Source organism: Lynx canadensis, chromosome E3, assembly GCF_007474595.2.
Source record: "Lynx canadensis isolate LIC74 chromosome E3, mLynCan4.pri.v2, whole genome shotgun sequence".
Taxonomy (NCBI): Eukaryota; Metazoa; Chordata; class Mammalia; order Carnivora; family Felidae; genus Lynx; species Lynx canadensis.
In genome coordinates this window covers 9,373,052-9,391,159 of record NC_044318.1, presented here as the reverse complement: position 1 = coordinate 9,391,159, position 18,108 = coordinate 9,373,052, and the positions used below count along the sequence as shown (strand labels likewise).

The 18,108-nt window shown below is 52.7% G+C and overlaps 1 protein-coding gene across 12 annotated transcripts in view; it reads right to left on the bottom strand.

Annotated features, from left to right (window-relative positions):
- The window catches only part of CLEC16A (C-type lectin domain containing 16A), a 203,511-nt gene that overhangs the window by 116,879 nt on the left and 68,524 nt on the right, over positions 1-18,108 (bottom strand). For all 12 annotated transcript variants that reach the window (XR_003965687.2, XR_003965689.2, XR_003965688.2 and 9 more), the window contains 4 exons: positions 17,576-17,676; positions 4,528-4,650; positions 1,192-1,301; positions 397-441 (listed from right to left, as the gene is read on the bottom strand). Coding sequence is in view for 9 of the 12 variants with exons in the window: in XM_030301390.2 (XP_030157250.1) it covers positions 397-441; positions 1,192-1,301; positions 4,528-4,650; positions 17,576-17,676 (379 nt within the window). In the remaining 3 variants the exon portion in view is untranslated. The remainder of the gene's footprint in view (positions 1-396; positions 442-1,191; positions 1,302-4,527; positions 4,651-17,575; positions 17,677-18,108) is intronic.

The window sequence follows — 18,108 nt, the reverse complement described above, 5'->3', positions numbered from 1 at the left end:
TAATAATGTACATGCATATAATTCATAAATTCACAAACAATTCAAAGTTACTTTACATGAAAAACATAATTCATGCACCTATTAATTTACATATGTGACTTAGCCATGTGAAGGTGTAAGTAATTCACAACTTATATGTAAATTCAGCAATACACAAATTCACATGTGACTGATAAACCGTCCGCAGTAGCACTGAATCCTCAACAGGTGCCCTGGTAAGAGAAGCAGGGGGAAACCAGGGACTGGGGACTGGGACGCTGCACGCGGTTCACTAGGGAAGCACAGGTATACGGAGCATCCACGGACTTGTGACCTTCATGTGCGTATGCCCACACACTACAGTCCCCGTTACGTGACCCACACCACGCTGCCGTCCCCTGTGCTCTGGCAACGTACCTTATAAAAATGCCGGACCAAGTGAACGCTTTCTTCTCTGGCGCCCTGTGAAAACAGAGGGAGGTGGGGAGGGAGGGCAGGGAGTCGGGTGAGTTACTAATTCCAAAATTTGAGAGCATGTAAAACAGGGGAGAGGCCGGGCTAATATCCTTAAATCTATCTAGTGGTTCGTAATGTGAGAGGGAGGGAGGGAGGGTGAGCTCAAAATAAAAACGGGGCAAAAGAGAGGTGATTCAAGGTGGTGCCAGGGGAAGGTGGTAACACCGAGTTAGGTGGGGGCAGCAGGTTATAAAATATGGCCATGGTGACTCCATTTTTATACATGTGTGTGTATCTGGAGAGACACCCAACAAAGCGTCGACTCGGGTTGCTACTTTTTCCCCCGTGTACTTTCCAAATTTTCTCAAATAAACATGAAAAATAAGGGGGAAGGCAATAAAAACTATTTAAAAACAACGGATGCAGGTATTGGCACGATAAACCGTAAGTAAATAAGCAGCGTGCGTGTGTTTGAATATGTATAAAATCTCTGTAATGCAGAAAGGAGAATAATACAATTCCGGTGACAAATAAAAGGCCGGTAACTGTAACAGAAACCACACAAATTCAGTAACTAGGCGGGTTCATCGGGCCAGTCTCAGAGGAAGGGCAGTTCTTCTGCAGAGGCATCGGGGCCATCACGCCCTGCTTCTCGCTGGTGCTGCGGACGCTGGGGCTCCGATCTAGATCCAGCAGCTTCCTGCCCACCGCCTCCTCCCCTCCGGTGGAACACGGCCGCGGGGGCAGGGCCCTCACCTCCAGGCAGGCCAGGTGCACGTCCTTCATGATGCAGCCCGCGCTGGCCACGACTTGCTGCTTTAGGAGCAGGCAGCTCAGCTCCAGCGTCGCCAACCGGATCTTCCCATCTGCACGGGAAACCTGGGTCAGGCTCGCACACCCTGGCGGGAAGCCCTCAAATACAGCTCCTCGCCTTTATCGCTCTGAGGTTAACAGGTGACGGGCCCTGGACACCCAGTGGGGACACGGAGGGAAACCCACGGGCCAACCCCTCCCCAGTCAAGGACAATACAATGTACCCACACCGCCCATGCCAGGTACTCCCCTGCACCCCCTTTATCAGGGGAGAGGAGGCAGGAAAAAGATTGTTACTATTTATTACTGGAGGCTGAAAAAGCGGCCGTCTGTGGTTGCTCTGCTTGGCTGGGTTCCTTCCTCTTTTCAGGAACAAGCACCCCCACTTTCGTTTGGAGAATCACCAACTCCACTCCTGGGCATGCAATTTGGGTGCAGCTGGTCCCTCCCCTCTGTCCCAGGGACAGGCACATCGGCCAGGCTGGTCAGATGCCCTATCCCTCTGGTCACGGTGACTGAGGGAGGGACGAGCGAGGGAGCCAGTCAGCCAATAAGGCTCAATTCCACACCGTGCTGGTACCACCGGGCAAGAGAACCTCTCCTCGCGCTGGGCCGAGAGCAGCACGGGCACAGTGGTGGGGCCTGAGCGGCACCAGACCAGGATCCACACTGGCCACCCCGCACCCTCGCCAGAGTTTCGAATCTTCTGTTCGGGGTTCTACCAACTGCCCACCCCCTCCCCCACAGTCCACCCTTTCCCCCAGACCGCCCAGAGTATGTCTGGCAGGCCCAGAGCCCGAGGAGAGAAGGGCACACACACAGCGGTAGAGTCCAGAAACAGCCTTAACAACTTGAGCTTCGGTACCCGGCTGCGCCTGAAGCCGGCACTGAAGTTACACAAGACCTCAAGTCGCACAAGCCAGTAGTTTTGTTTCTGTCTGGATTGCTTCGGCCAGTCTGAGTATGGGTTTCTGTCCATGACTGACCCACCTACCGTGCTACTGTGAACCGGGCACCGCGCTGGGCACCGTACGGACCCCTCTCTCGAGAAGTCTCTACAAAAACCCACCGCTATGGCACTCTAAAGACTGGGGTTTAGACAAGTGAAGTGACTTGTCCAAAGCTTCACCCCGGGCGGTAGTGGACTCCGGGGGCTCTGAATGCCAAAAGCCCCGTGGAGCACAGCTCCTAGAAGCTGCCTGATGGGAGGGCACCCCGCTCTCAGGCAGGCTCCTCCCTGCGTCTTTAAGCTCATTTCTCGGAGACGGCTCGATGTGGAAGAAGGGCCAAGAGAGGAGGAAGTCTCAAGGCTGCAGCCCTGAGGCCCTGGGAACCCTGAGGACCGGGACAGGCTACCGGGAAAAACTCGAGGCAGACGCACGAGTGCTCACCTCCCTGCCCATCCTTTTCCTGCTTCACGTGTCAGGAGGGGAACCGGAGAAGAGGGAAGCATCTACTGGGAGAGGCTGCTTGGTCTCAGCTCCGAGGCTCTCTCTCAGGGCCCCACCACGGACCCAGCACGAACACAGCCCCGCAGGCTGTGCCCACCCGCCGCCCGCCTCCCACCTCCAGCTCTCCGGGGCTCAGTCTCGCTGCTGCCTGCCCCTCCGCGGAACCCCCCTGGCTCAGCCACGACACCCCTGCGGCCGCCTCCAGGCGACTGGGATGTGATCTTCCACCAAGACCCTTCTTCCTTTGCAAGCTCCTGGCAGGCGCAGACTTGCTGCCACTGGCCCCGTTAAGGGGCTGCCGTCCCTCCCCACCCCGGAGGCTCCTCTCCAACACCCAGGCCACGCTCTGCCATCTTCAACCACCGAGCCAACCTGCTCACAGAGCCCCTGCCAACTGCCCCCTGAGCCACTGTCCCCGGGGACGACCTCTGTTCCCCACACTGGACCTTTCGGTAGAAAGTGACCCCACCAAGTGCCCTTGGTCCTGAGCCACACCTGTCTCTCTCGCTGCCCCTCTTCTTCCGTGTGGGACCCGGCTCAGGCTCCCGTGCTGGCTGTCCCTCTGCATCACCTTGAGATACCTGCAGTGGCCCAGGGCTTGGTCCCCGATATGCCTCTCTTCTCTCCCGTGGCTTTAAACACCACCCCTATGTCTGTGAGTGCCACAGTGTTAGTTCTAGCCCCGAGCGCCCCTGAGCTCGAGATTCTATCTCCTCGTGGAGTCGCAGCAGTCTGGGATGCCCAGCCATGGCTTCTTGGAAGGCACGAGCCACACCTGTCCTGTACTTCCTGGACCCTCGTCATCTGCACACAGTGGCTGGCATGCAGGAGGCACTCGATCAACATTTCTCCGTGGAGCCATCCCCCCACGCCTCTGTATACCCTCCCCGAAGTCATGGAGGCTCTGGCCCCTCTGGCCTCCAAGGGGCTCTGGCCGCTTCGTGGAGCCCACGCCCCTTAACTTCTGGAGTCCTCACCTGTTATCACGACTCCCACCCTTGCCCTTCTCCTGAGCCTGACGTGGGCTCATCGCCTGACTGCTCCTACTGTACCGCTCAGTGGTTCCCTCTTAACCAGGCCACATCTCCATTGGGCCCGTTTCTGTGCCCTCTCACACACCCTGATGGCCCATCCCCCTGCCTCTGCAGAGAACCCGCCTGGCGATCAGGGTCCCTCAAGCTCAGCACTGCTGATGTTTTGGGTCAGATAATCCTACGTCATTGGAGGCTGTCCTGTGCACTTGTCCTGTGCAGCATCCCTGACCCCTGGAGGCCAACAGTAACACCTCTTCACGTTGTGACAACCAAAAATGTCCCCAGACATTGTCAAACGTCCCCTGCGGGCAAAGTTGTCCCCGCTTAGGAATCACTGTGCTTGGTCATCCCTCCTGTTATTTGTAGCCCTTGCCTTGGCTGAGGATCCTCGGCCAAAACCTCAGAACTGGGCTGACAGGTGCCACACGCTGGGCAGGTCTTGTACCATCAAGGGCCCCTGATCCGAACCTTCCAAACTTCCCTCGTACACACTCTCAGGCTGGTTCGTGCTCAAACGTGGCCTTGGCCTCCCCGAGAGGAGGGTGACACACGCTGGCAAAACTGACACAAGAAGGGTTGGGTGCGGAAGGAGAAGAAAGACAGGGGAGGAAGGAGGAGGAGATCCCGAGGAGAAGACGCGGATGGACAGAGCGGTACGGGCGGCCCAGGGAGGAGCTGACATCTGCCTGCGCTCTCAGAAAGGCCAGGCCGAGGCCCCAGGGCTCCTGGTGCGTGGTCCGGCGGCCCGGTCCCTCTCACTCTACCGCCCCTGTGAGCAGCCACACCCCAGGCACCTGGCTGGGCAGCGTTGTTCATGATCCTGATGAGTCTTTCGGCCAGGAGGTGGTTGTAGGTGGTCTTGTCGGCCGCACTGGGCACCGGGAGCTGGATTTGCTCGAGTTTTTCAGGATCCATGCCTGGAACGCACAAAGGGGCGAGCTGTCAGGGGGCCGCCTCATGAGAACCCCGCTCATCCTGAAAGGCGCCCCAGGAGGCGCTGCCCAACCTCGGCGACCCGGGGTCCATCTCCGTGACTTCTGCCACGACCGGTGCTGCCTGAGCTAGAGCTCACTGCACAGTTCTCTGAAATGGAACTTGAATCAGTACATATCAAAACACACATTTTCTATCCCCACGTGTAAGCTGGAAATCAACATGCTGCCACGCTGACAGGCAGTGTTAAAAAAAAAAAAAAAAGACAATGCTTTTGCATTTTAGTCAAGGATCGTTGACTTGCGTCAACTCATCGCGGCCCAGGCCTGCTCTCTCTGTTAAAGACGGGACTCGGCAGATCCTTAGGAGGTGCGGAAGGCACGCCAGCCCCGAAAAGTGACACGCTCCCGGACATAATCGGGGGACACGGGAAAGGAGGGACTTCTGCACGACGTGCCACTCGGCCACCTCATGCTAGGCCTGTGTGCCACCAGAGGCCACCCATTATCGGACACATTCCACGGTGGGGGAAACGCACACGAAGACGAAGCGACCGGACGGAAAGGAAACCGCAGTCACGCCTGGCAGGTGTGCCTCTAGCTCCTGGCAGAGAACTCGATGAGCGGGGCTGGCCACTCAACGAGCACACAGGCGGTGGGTGGGGGGCACCACACCAGGCGAGGGGCGGGGCCAGCGAAGAGAGACCGGGCTAAGCGCTCGCGACAGAGAGGCGCAAATACAAAGATGTCGACGGCGCGGATCTACCTTCAAGTGGCAAAGGAATCCTTTTCCTGCCAGTAAACACTGACGGCGTTTCGAACACAACAGACAAGACATGGGAGAGGTGGCTGTGAAGAGGAAATGCGAGGGCACAGAGTCCAGCTGGGCACTGAGTGTCAGTTTCCTTGAAGTGGAACCTGGGGGGCCGGGCGAGGAGAAGACCTGTGAGGGCGACTCCGGCAGGCCAGGTGCGGAGAGGGGCCCCGAATCCTTACCCCCCTTCGAAGGTGGCCCTGGAAAAATACACTTACAGAGACAAATGGTTCGCCTGATCCAAGGCTGGAGAGCTGAATGGATTGTTTGCGCTTGAAGCACGTCTTTTCCTGTTATTCTACCAAAGGGGGAAGGTGACACTTCTCGGAACTCTTGAAATACGGCCCCTTGAGTACTAGATGACGCTTCATTTAGAACCTTGACAAAACAGTGGAGGACAGCACTGAAGAGCTGCTTGTCTGGATTCTAAGTAACTCCTCCACACACGCATTGACGTAATAAACCATAACAATATATCTTGCTTTATTGAATTCCTTCCAGCTCCGAACCAAAGGCTAAGCCATGCCGGGGAGATGACACGGGTGAGGGACGGCCTGAGGGCTGGAGCTGGGCCGTTCTCCCTCTCCCGCCTCACCAGCAGCGGCTTCGTCAAAACACTTGACGGCGAGGAAAATTCAATTTGCGGATTCTAGATCCCATTTTGATGCTAAACGTCTAACTCCGAAGCACGCTGCTTTATTAAATGGCAAAAAGAACATCAAGTGAAATTTTTCTGGCGTCTGTTTTTCCTCCCCAGAGATGTCAACACCATCCTGACATCGCTCTAATCCTCCCATTTCTGGTTCCCTGGGACCTGGCAGCCAGTGGTTCCAGGGGAGAAGTGCTCCTGGGCCAGACCATCTCTCGGCCCCCTTCAGCGAGGATGGCAGGAGGGGCCCAGCCGCTGGCTCCCTCGGGGACGCGGCAGTGGTCACCAGAACCGGGACAGTCAGGGACTTGAACCGGTTCTTGAACTTCCATGACGAGCTCCATTTTGTCTCTTTCCTATTAGGGCCCCCACTCCCTGAGAATTTGTCCAAACATGAGGAAATCTGTGGCCAAATCCTCTCTCGACAGGAAGAAAAACACTCCACGGTTATCGTGACTTTCCTCAAGTGGCGACTCCACTCTCTGTGAAGCGGGGGGGGGGGGGGGGGGGGGGGGGGGGGGGGGGGGGACTGAAACAGTTCCTTCTACAACTTCACAGGACCAGAGTCCAGCACAACCCCCCCCTTTAGTTGTAAATGAGGGCCCAGAGATGTTAAGTCACGTCTCCAAGGCCACAGAGCAAGGAAGCAGCACAGTTAGGATAGGAAGATTCCAAAGGTGGACAAGGTCCAGCTAACTTCTAAATGCTATGCTGTTTGGGGGCTGACTCAGGGATGCGCCACCCAGGGAGGATCCTGAAGGAGCGAGCATTTGCCTCGAGCTTCACAGGCAGCAGCTGCAAGGCGTGGGCAAGAGCTCGCGGAGGGTGGAGGTGGGGACTCCGGAAGGAAGCGACGAGGTAGACGTTGGGGGAAAGGGACGGGCAAGGCTTGGACGCCAAGATCCCGGGACGGCAGCTAGCGGGAGACGACGTGATTCGGTTGTGCTCCTTCATGCCTACTCTGGAGTGGTCTCCACTGCCCCCCGGCCACTCAAGGCGATCCCTCTCCTCAAGGCACTCTTCCCCACGCTCTACGTGAGGTGGATTTTACTGCCGGCCGACAGGGAGACAGAGAACGGGATCGACTCCATACGACACATGTAAAAATTTGCAAAAACCCCTCTGAACGTCTCTGTTCCTTCCCCAAAGTTCCTCCTGGGCCAGGTGCCTCACTTCCTCCCCATCTCTCTCTTTCTCCCACCGTGGCCTCTAACCACCACCCCCGCCCCCCGCCCCATTACTCTGAATTATCCCATTCCAGACCTTGGCTTTCAAGGCCCGTGTGGCAATTCAAAAGCTTCATTCTTCTGGGTTCAAACCAATTAGTGGCTGAGGGTTGTTATTAACAAGGCCAATGTCACGGTATGACCAGAACATGCATGTGAACAGGAAAACGGCGCACATGTGTGCATGGACACGCACCCCCTCCACACACCCACACACCCCCCCCCACACACACACACACGCACACACACAGGTTTTAGGCACTAAAAGGCAGATTTTGTTGCAAGCCTGACTGAGTTCCTCTGCAAGCCATTTCCAAACTCCGACTGAAGTAAACACTGTGGATAATACACTGTCCTATTTGCTTCAACCCTTAAGTGCTGAGCAATAGAGAAATTCCAAAGAAACCCAGATGTACTTCACATGGCCTGGGAAGATGTGCGAGCACGTTCAGACTTCCAGCAGACCACACGCTTCCGGGTTCCCTCCCCGCTGGGGTCAGATCCCTCTCTGTCCAAGTGAGTCAGAAAGGGTCTCCCTCTGCATTATTTCCACCCAGGGACCACGGGGTTGGGGGGGAGGGTGGGGACGGAACTCCCAACTGACCCAGCAAGTCCGAAATGGAAGGCAAGGGTGTGGCTCCATGATGTCAGAAGCTTCCCCTCTAAGTTCTGATTTCTGGATTCTTCCTCCTTAGCAATAGCCCCCATCTGGGACAGGGGTGGAAGAGACCCAGACCAAAGGTACAGAGAAAGACGGAGACAGACAACCCTGGATGAAGAGACCACAACGGAACCGGGTAAGTGATGGGCAAAAAACTTGTTTTCTTTTGGCCGAGGTCTCCTTGGCTGTAGTCACGCAAGCATTGCCAGCTTTGGGAAACTATAGACCCACTATTTCGAAAGCAAACCAGATGTTGGGCCGATTTCCAATGTACTTCCAGTTCTGATTATGTGTCACTGGAGATCCAGAATGATGTTTTGCCAGCTCTCTGCATGGCGAAAGCCTCCCTTTATCCTGTTACCTCTCAACCTTTCCCATACCTCTCATCTGTGTTCCAGTAACTTCTCAGCAAGATAAAACAAAACCCAAAAAGCCCAAGATTCCTCTCGGGTAAACAATGATAAATGGAGGGCGCGAGAGGGTGGTGGGTGGAGTAGGGAAACCTTGAAGAACACGAAAGCTGCAGAACTCACCCCCCTCCCTCGGGCCAGGCCTCTGCAGACCTGACAAAGGAGAGACGGCTACATTTGCTATTACAGATATGAACCAGAATTCATTATGTGGCCCAATTGAATCACAACGAGTGCCTTCCTCCAACCGGTCAACCCTTTCCACAGTGGGGTATTCATTTCGGTGCAGCATCTAATCTATTATGATTTACTGGAAGGCCTGAGCTAACATTTGGTTTTTATTAACATTGCTTTTATGTTAAAATTGTCTTATGATGAAAAATCTATCGGAGAGAGACCATTTCATTAGGGGCCCTGCTTGGAAGGTATGGATCTAGAAGAGAGAGGCTGAAGGTTAAGTGCGGCTAACTGGCTAACTGCATGCTGCCTAACCAAAAACCAGCTGACCAACAGCCAAAAGACCCCCATCAAATGCAGACCCTGGGCCCACAGGCCAGGGCTGGAGCATAAGCCAGATGGCAGCTTCCCACTAGGCAGTTTCCTTTGGGGTCCCCCGGGCACCGGGCTCCCAGGTGCCACACCTGAAGCGTCCAGCTTCCTCTCCAAACCTGCTCGATGGCCCACGCTCGCTGATTCTAGAAATCACCACCAGTGGCAGGGTCAGGGACCCGGGCATCACCTAGATTCCTCCTTTGGTGCTCCCTCCCGTCCAAACCAGGCAGGACTCCCTTCCCCCAGCCCTGCTCCTCTCCTTGTCTCCCCATCTTCGTAAATGGCCCCACACAGTTGCCCAAGTGTCCCATTCACTCTATCAGTGTGTCCTATTTCTAGTTTCCAAACATATCGTAAAACCTTCCAGTCTTCTCCATCTCTACAGCCAACATGCTGATTCAACCCACATTAGCCCTCACCTGGACGGGTGTAGCGGCTTCCTACTGGGCCTCCCACATCCCCTGCGGCAACCCTCTCCCTCACCCGCCTCGTCTACTTTCCACCCGGTAGCCAGACTGGTCTTCAAAGACGTCCATCTGATCATGTCACTCTTCTACTTAAAAGTCCTTTAGGGTTTCCCACTGCTCTTGGAATGAAATCTAAATTCCTTTTCATAGCCTTCAAGGCCCTCCGAGATCTGGTCCCCACCCGGCTGGTCAGTGCCTCGCTCTGCTTGGCCTCACTTTCTGCTCCTTGAACCTGCAAGCTCTCGCCTACGTCGCGGCCTTTGCACGCACTGTTCCCTTCGCCTGGACCACACCTGCCCCGGATCCTGGCAGAGGGGACTTCTCGCCCTTCAGGCCTCCGCTGTCATATTCTTTCCTCAGGCCAGCGTCCCTTGACCCCCCTAGCTAGTAGCCCCCGCACCACCACCACCACCACCACCGGTGCATTCTCTGTCACAACACGACCCGATTTCTTCTCATTCACTTGATGGAGGCTCATCAGATTGTTCCAGCGCCCAGAACGACGCCTCGCACACAGGAAGTGTGTGGCACGTACCTGAGAGATGACGACAAAGCCCTTCGCTTTCACCTCCTCGACACTGCCCACACCTGCCCATTATCTCTCCATTCTGCCCGTCTTCTGGCTGAACTACGGTGAACCCTTTCTAAGGGGTGCACAGAGGTCAGATCAGTTCCCGGATGAACCCACCTTCAGCACCCCCCACCCCAGCCCATAGGATGCGGTTCACCGTCACTGCCCACCCAATGCCCGCAGACTGGCTCCAGCCCACCCCTTTCTCGGGGCGCCCTGCCCACCCTCGCCTGCTGCCCGCCCGCCTGATGAGCGGACGGCGGTCCCAGCCTCGGTCAGCCTGGAGTCTGTGGGCCCCCAGGCTGAGCACGCTGCCCGGCACACAGCTGTGCCCTAAGCAAGTAACTGAGTAACTTCAGGAACAAATTCTTCGTGACTGACAGCCTTTCAGAACCAAAGGCGATTTGAGACAAAGCGGTCACTTTCAAAAGAAGGTAAACACGGAAGCCATGTAGATTGCGCAACGCTTTCCTGCCTGAACAACCTTCGGAGTTCCCACTGCGTCAGAACACAATCAAAGCTCCTCACCGCCGTGTGTCCCCGCTTGCCGGTCATACTGCCGTCACCTCCCACCCCTCTCGCCCTGCTCCCTCCACGGCAGCCACAGTCATGTCTGTGAAAGTATGTGTTTGGTTCACCACCGCATTCGCAACATTAACCACAGTGCCTGGCATCTAATAAATAAGGCTCCCGAGATCTCTGCTGGGAGGCTGAGGGAAGAAATAAATGAATAGCGCCAGCAGGAAATGGAAGAAGGAATTACATTCCCTCAATTATACACTTCCACTCTTTTAAGAAGAAATCCCCTTCGATGTCGAGGAGGAAGGGGAGCGGAGGAGCCTCAAGGAAGAAAGGGAGGCACCCCAGGCAGGACCTCGGTGGGGTGGTCCCTCCAGGGCCCAGCACTGGATGAGGGAGCGCCTCCCTCCCAGGTACACAGCTCCGGCTCCAGGAAGGAAGCCCGTCAGGAAAGCCAGCCACCAGAAAGACAAAGTGCCCCTTGGCCCCCTGGAGCCTGGCATCCCCACCCCCAAGACGACACCTCCCCTGCTGAGGCCCCGAGCTCGGGCTACCAGAAAGAGAAAGAGCAGCCCAGCGAAGCCGCCGCACGGCCGAGAGGCGATCAGTCAACACACTTCGGCTGAGTGCCGACCGGCTGCCAGCCATTAAGTTGGGTACCACGGTAGGCCATCGGGACAGACATGGTCTCTGCCTTTAAAGACCAGGCAGTCCAGAATGAAAGGGAAAATATGGAGAGAAAAAGAGATAGAAAAAGTGCCACAGGATCTCCATGGAAATTTAAAAAGGTCTGCTCCTCACAAGACCTTGTTAGCTGATGAAAACACAAGTCACAGACTGGGAGGAAATCCTTGTGACACTCATCTGATAAAGGACCCAGAACGTCTATTATTAAAAAAAACCCAAAAACTCAAGTCTCAACAATTAAGAAAACGAACAACCCGTAAAAAAATTTGAAATGATACTTCGCCAAAGAAGACACACAGAAAAGGGGCGCCTGGGTGGCTCGGTTGGTTAGCTGTCCGACTTTGGCTCAGGTCATGATGTCACGGTTGTGTGAGTTCGAGCCCTGTGTCGAGCTCTGTGCTCACAGCCCGGAGCCTGCTTCTGATTCTGTGTCTCCCTCTCTCCACCCCTCCCCTGCTCACGCTCTGTCTCTGTCTCTCTCAAAAATTAACGTTAAAAACTTAAAAAAAAAAAAAAAAAAAAAGAAGACACACAGAGTGGCAAATGAAGCACACAGAAAGAAAGTCATTATCATTAGGCATTAGGAAAATGCAAATTAAAATCATAATGAGACACTGCTACGTACCTATTAGAATGACAAAAATCAAAACGAGTGTCATACAAGTACTGGCAAGGATGTGAAGACCCATCATACGCTGGTGATGGAACGCCAATTATACAGCTACTTAGGGAAAAAAAATGTGCCAGTATTTCTTAAAAACAAACAAACCTGGGGTGCCTGGGTGGCTCAGTCAGTTAAGTGTCTTGACTCTTGGTTTTGGCCCAGGTCACGATTTCAGAGTTCCTGAGATCGAGTCCCACGTCGGGCTCTGTGCTGACATCGTGGAGTCTGCTCGGGGTTCTCTCTTTCCCTCTCTCTCTGCCCCTCCCCTAAGCATGCTCGCTCGCTCTCTCTCTCTCTCTCTCTCTCTCTCTCAAAATAAGTAAACGTTTAAAAACAAACTTAGGGGAGCCTGGGTGGCTCAGTCGGTTAAGCAGCCGACTTCGGCTCAGGTCATGATCTCGCGGTCCGTGAGTTCGAGCCCCGCGTCGGGCTCTGTGCTGACAGCTCAGAGCCTGGAGCCTGTTTCAGATTCTGTGTCTCCCTCTCTCTGACCCTCCCCCGTTCATGCTCTGTCTCTCTGTCTCAAAAATAAATAAACGTTAAAAAAAAAATTTTTTTAATAAATAAATAAATAAAAAATAAAAACAAACTTAGACCAATTGTATGATTCAGTATTTACCCAAGAAAACAGCAAATATACATCCATAAAAGACTTGTACGTAAATGTTCCTAGCACTTTACCCTTAAGAACTGGAAATAAGCCAAGTGCCCATTAACACACGAATGGATGAACACACGGAGGCAAGCTACTCGGCAGTCAGAAGAAACGAACCGGCGACACACAGAGCGACGTGACGAATCTCAAAATAATCACACCCAATGAAAGAAGCCATACAAAATAAGAGTACCTACTGCACGATTTTATTTACGTAAAATTCTAGGCAGGACAAACTCATCTACGGTGACAAGGAACAACTCGGTGCTGCTCGGGGAGAGGGGTGAGAGCGGGCAGGGGGACGGTGACCAAGGGGCAGGAGGAGAGGTTTGGGGTGATGGATATGCACGCTGTCTTGATTGTGGTGATGGTCTCATGGGTGCAAACATAGGTCAGAACTTATCACAGCGTATACTCTCCATATGTGCAGTTTATTGTACATCGATTAGACCACAATAAAGCTTTTTCAAGTGCCATGGCTTTCAGCCAGGCTGGGTTGGATTTAGCCTCCTGATTCAAGCAACTAGAAAACTAGGCAAAATACATAAAACAGTGATTACGACACACTGGACAGGACAAGCAGCAGCGCTGGAGGGTGACCCTGTGAGGGAGGAGACGAAGGCAGCGGGCCCAGGGACCTCTCCAGTTCACCGTCTGGAAAGAGTTTCCAGGCCTTGGCCCAGAAAGAGAAAATCCCAAGAAAGGCCACAGTCTCCCTCTGTCGAGAAGGCAGAGTTTGGAGCTCAGAGGGGCCAAGTGACTGGAACCGAGAGGAGGGAGGACCAGAGAGCTGCAGACGGTCCATCTGAGGCGTCAGCTAAGTCCTGCTCTGTACATGCATGTGACGGAAAGGAAGAACTTTCTGGAACGCAGCAGGTGGAACGATCTGGGGCTCACACAACGCTGACAGGAGTTCGTGTTCCCAGCGGCCAGTGTGGAAAGACCACCCAACTGTGGCCCACCGGGTACACTCTTCAGAAAGGGCCTCCCTCAGCAGTGGGGCCAAGTGAGCCTGAGATGAAAGGCTGTTCTGGACCAGCACCAGCAAAGCTTAAAAGCCTCCAAAGGATCAAACCAATTCCAAGTAACTTGACCATGACCCAGGACAGAAAAATCTCTAATAGAGACCAAACCAGGAGGAAAATCTCTAATAGAAACATAACTAGAATTTACAGAGATGACACAACAGACACGGATAAATAAAAGGGAGGTTATAAAATATTTTAAAGTGAATAAAATCAAACCACCTCTATCAAAATTTATTGCGCCTAAGCACACACCTAATGTAGTGCTTAGAGGGAAATTTATAGTATTAAACTCTCATCACAAAAGAAAAAAAAAAAGTTAAATATCTGGGAGTGGTATGGGAAGGGTATGACTGACAAGGAATAACAGCATGAGGGAAGTTTTGATTGATGGAATTGTAATGAATCCTGATTATGGTGGTATTGACCAAACCCACACCTGTGCTACAATTCATACAACTACAAACAAAAAAGATTAATTTCGGTATACGTTAAATTCTTTCAAAAAAAGAAAAAAACTGATTAGCTTAAAAAATCAATGATCTCGGCGTCCATCTTAAGAAACTACAAAAAGAGGAGTAAATCTGAAGTAAGCAGCTAACAGTAAGAAATAATGAACAGAAATTAATAAAACAGAAAACAGAAGAAGAGTACAGAAAAATCAATGAAACCAAAAGACAGTTCTTTGAGTATCCGTAAAATTAGTATGAAATTGTTAAATCTTTAGCCAAACTGATCAGGAAAAAGAAAATGAAGACCTAAACTACCAATACCATGAATTAAAATGGGGACGTTACTATAGATCCTACAGACATTGAAAGGATAATAAAGGAACATAATGAACAAGGGTATACCAATAAATTTGACAATTTAGATGTAATGACAAATTCCTTGAAAGACACAAGCTATCAAAGTTCACTCAAGAAGAACAAATAAAGCTTCATTAGCCCCGTATCTACTGAAGAATCTGAGTAGCTAAAAATCTTCCCTCAAAGAAAACTCTAGGCCCAGACGGATTCACTGGTGGATTCTACCAAACAGTTAAGGAAGAAATCATACCAGTTCTATAAAAACTGTATACAATCCAGGAGTAGGAAATGGTTCTGAATTTATTCCATAAGGTAAACATAACTCTGAAAGCAAATAAAACAAGAGAATTATAAGACCATAAACAAATATCACTCTTGAACATAAATGCAAAACTCCTTAACAGAATTTTAGGCAGGTCAAATTCAGTAATGTATAAAATGTGCCTGCCACATTAGATGGGACTAATAAATCCCAAGTGAGTATCACCTGAAGGGATCAGAAAAAACTTCCTTGCAACTAGACCCTTGACAGGCAAGCAGAATCTCAACAGGTGGGGACACTGGGGTCGAGAAAATGGCAGGAAGAAACACAAACGAATGTTAAGAAAGTAGAAGACTAGCCAGGAGCAGGTAGGCGTGTTGGCACTGACCGGGATGGCTGCCAGGCTTCCAGAGAAGCTCATTGCTCTGGGAACAGTCCCAGTCCCAGGGCCCTGGGGCCAAGTCTGTGCTATATGGCCCTGACCCCCAGCCATGACTGAATGTTCCAGAGTTAGACACACCACCAAAAGCTGCAACAATCAGATCTCTTGCCCAAGAATGTGAAACCTGAATGGAAACAGACTCCCAACCTGGGATCTGCTGGGGCCAAATCACAATCTGCCTTGAGGAAGTCCCCAGAGCTGGTTGGTTCCTGCCCTTCCCCCTGTCTTTCAGCAACTGCTCGGATCCTGGGAGCTGGCCCAGGGGCCTTCCTAGAGACTTTCCCTTTTACTGCTTTAAGTTAATGAGAAGTAGTTCCTGTTGCTTGTAACCAGAACTTTAAGGAGTTCAGGGAGTACCGTGTCAGTATCCCCAAGTTTATCTCTGTGGAAGAGTTCTACCACTAGATAAAAATTTGCACCTAGAGCCAAAGGTCTGTGAAGGGAAGTCAGAGGAACCAGATCAAGTTGTTATGGTGGGTGCAGTCTGGATACTTAAAATGCCAGGAAGAGGAGGGGGGAGTTTAAGGGAGAGATGAAGGCACGAAGGGATTCTGAACGGGAGGGACACGGTCCACACCGTGTCACAGAGGATCTCCTGGCAGTGCTAAGGAGGACAGGTTACGAAACGGCCGTATGTTAGACCCGTAGGGAGGCTGGGATAATGGCCACTGGAATGACGTGCCCAGACCTCTCTTGCCCTCGTGCCTCTGGCTCTCACCTGCAGCATCTAGCTTCGAGCCAGCCACCAAGCCACACTTGGTTAAATTCTGCTGATCAGACAGCTGAAGAGGGAGGACTGACAAAGGCGGAGGACTAAACGCTAGATCAAAGGAGGGAAGGAGCTAAAGGTCATGGTAGTTTCAACCCGGTAGGCAATCTGAACCGAACCAGAAACGGCAGGAAGCGTGATGAGGTCAGGGTATACTTCAGGGAACGGCACACATTGTTCCAGGTGCCATTGAAACACCTGAGTAGGAGTCTCCAGCATGCAGCGGGCAGGAGCTCGGACTGCAGAGGGCACAGAAGTCAGGTGCCGGGGAGCGGTGGGCGGCACCTGGGCGGGAGTCGGTCGGTCTCATGGAGTTCTGCTTCCGCCCAGAAACTGAGGGCTCCTGCGTGCCACTCACCACGCCAGGGGCTGGAGGGGATCGCAGAAGCCACGGGAGCGAGCAAGATGGGAGGAAATGTCAGCAGGATTCCGAGCCTGCTGGGCGCCTCTTAGAGGTCTCTTGCCGGGTGCACAATGACTTACACATGACAAGAGCCATCACGGTGGGTCCTCTCCACGGTGGGAAAAGCCTGGAAGGAGTTTCGGTGCTGTTCAATAAGGGGATGATGGCAGAATAAATGATGCATGGACATGACGATCAAAAAGAACAAGGCAGTTCTCTAGGAACATGATGCATGGATACATGACGATGTCAGAAAAACAGGGTATGGACAATTAGGGTCACCTTATTTATGGTTCAGTGTGGGGCAGTCGTAGAAATAAAATCCTATACGCTCGTACTTGGGTCTGCATGGAGATCTCTAAAGAGACACGCAAGAAACGGCTAACACGAACTGCCTTGAAGAAGAGGGGGGAGGACAGAGATGGGAGGGGAGGCTTTTTTTTTTTTTTATCATATATATTTTTGCCACTAGTCCACTTATTTATCAGGGTTAAAGATTTAAGAGTAAATATTTACTATGTCGAGGGCTTCTTAAACGTTTCTAGGCATAGGCTGTCTTAGTAAAACCCACATCCACCTCCACACCTCCCAATTAGCTTATGAAAAACCTCCTAAAACGTCACCTGCTACAAAGTCTCCTCTACGCCAAGCCCAGCTCCTGGCAGAGGCCAGAAAGAATGTTCTTGATTTCTTTGCAGAGACTCTGATGTGGAGGTTTCAGAACCTACCGGTGTCAAGCCAGGTGGGGGGTACACCAGAGGCCGTCCCCAGGGCGGAAGTGAACGAATGAATCCTAACCAGATCTGTCAGTTCCACGGGACTCTGATCCTGACCACTCCACCTCAATGGGGGAAGCCAGAGAACCACACCTTTCTTCAGAAAGGAAACCTACAATTCCACCCAATCTGCCCAGAGTCTATTTTAGCCCTCAACCCAGAGCAAGAACTTCAGCTATTATAAATAGCAAAACCAAGATCACAATTTGACTGATTTCAGTTCTGATGTTAGGAAAAGAGGTCGGGTGCTGCTCAGCAGGTTGTAAAAGCGAGGGGTCGAAAGAAAACCACAGTGTGAAGATAGTCATACCAGGTTAGACACTCACTTGTACCCTTCCTCCCACCCGCCATATTGCCTGAGTAACCAATTCCTGTGGCTTTGGTCTGTGCAAAAGCACCTGAGAAATTCTGACGAGGCTGAAGAGAAGTTTCGGGGGAGTCTGCCAAAACCAGAAAGGGCATCCCTCAAGGAGAGCGGCTTTCTTTTTTTTTGTTCCACGAGGCAGAGGAGGGGGATGCCAGGAAGGCGGGCGAGGTGAGAAGGCTTACCTTTGTTATGAGACATGGCATAGAGGAGGCAGAGCACAAACAGCGCGTGGTAGTCGTCGTCCGGGCTGTCCAGGGCGTGGTACACCATATCTAGGAAGGGTCTGGAAAAGAGGAGGGGCGCGCATGAGCCTCCTGGCGCACACGGTGACCACTTCTCTCCCACCAGCACGCGGCGAGCCCTCTGAGTGCCGCGGCCAACACCAGGCGTGGGGGACGGGCTCTGCCCGTGAGAAGCTATCTCCAGGGGAAAGTGACAGAGGACCAGACCCCTTAGCACACAACAGTCATGCCCCAGCTGTTCGAGACAAAGGGGGTAAACGACGCAAAGCCCTGCTCCCGGGGCACTCCCATGCCGGCGAACAGACGGACCACATCATCGCTGAGACGAGTGAGGAGCGAAGGAAGAACAGGGAGCGGCGAGGGAGACAGACAACACCAGACAGAGCACCAGCAAGTCCGAACAATTTCAGAACGTGGGCCCTGGAGCCAGACTGCCTGGGTTCCAACTCGGATTCAGCCTCTCCTAGCTGCAA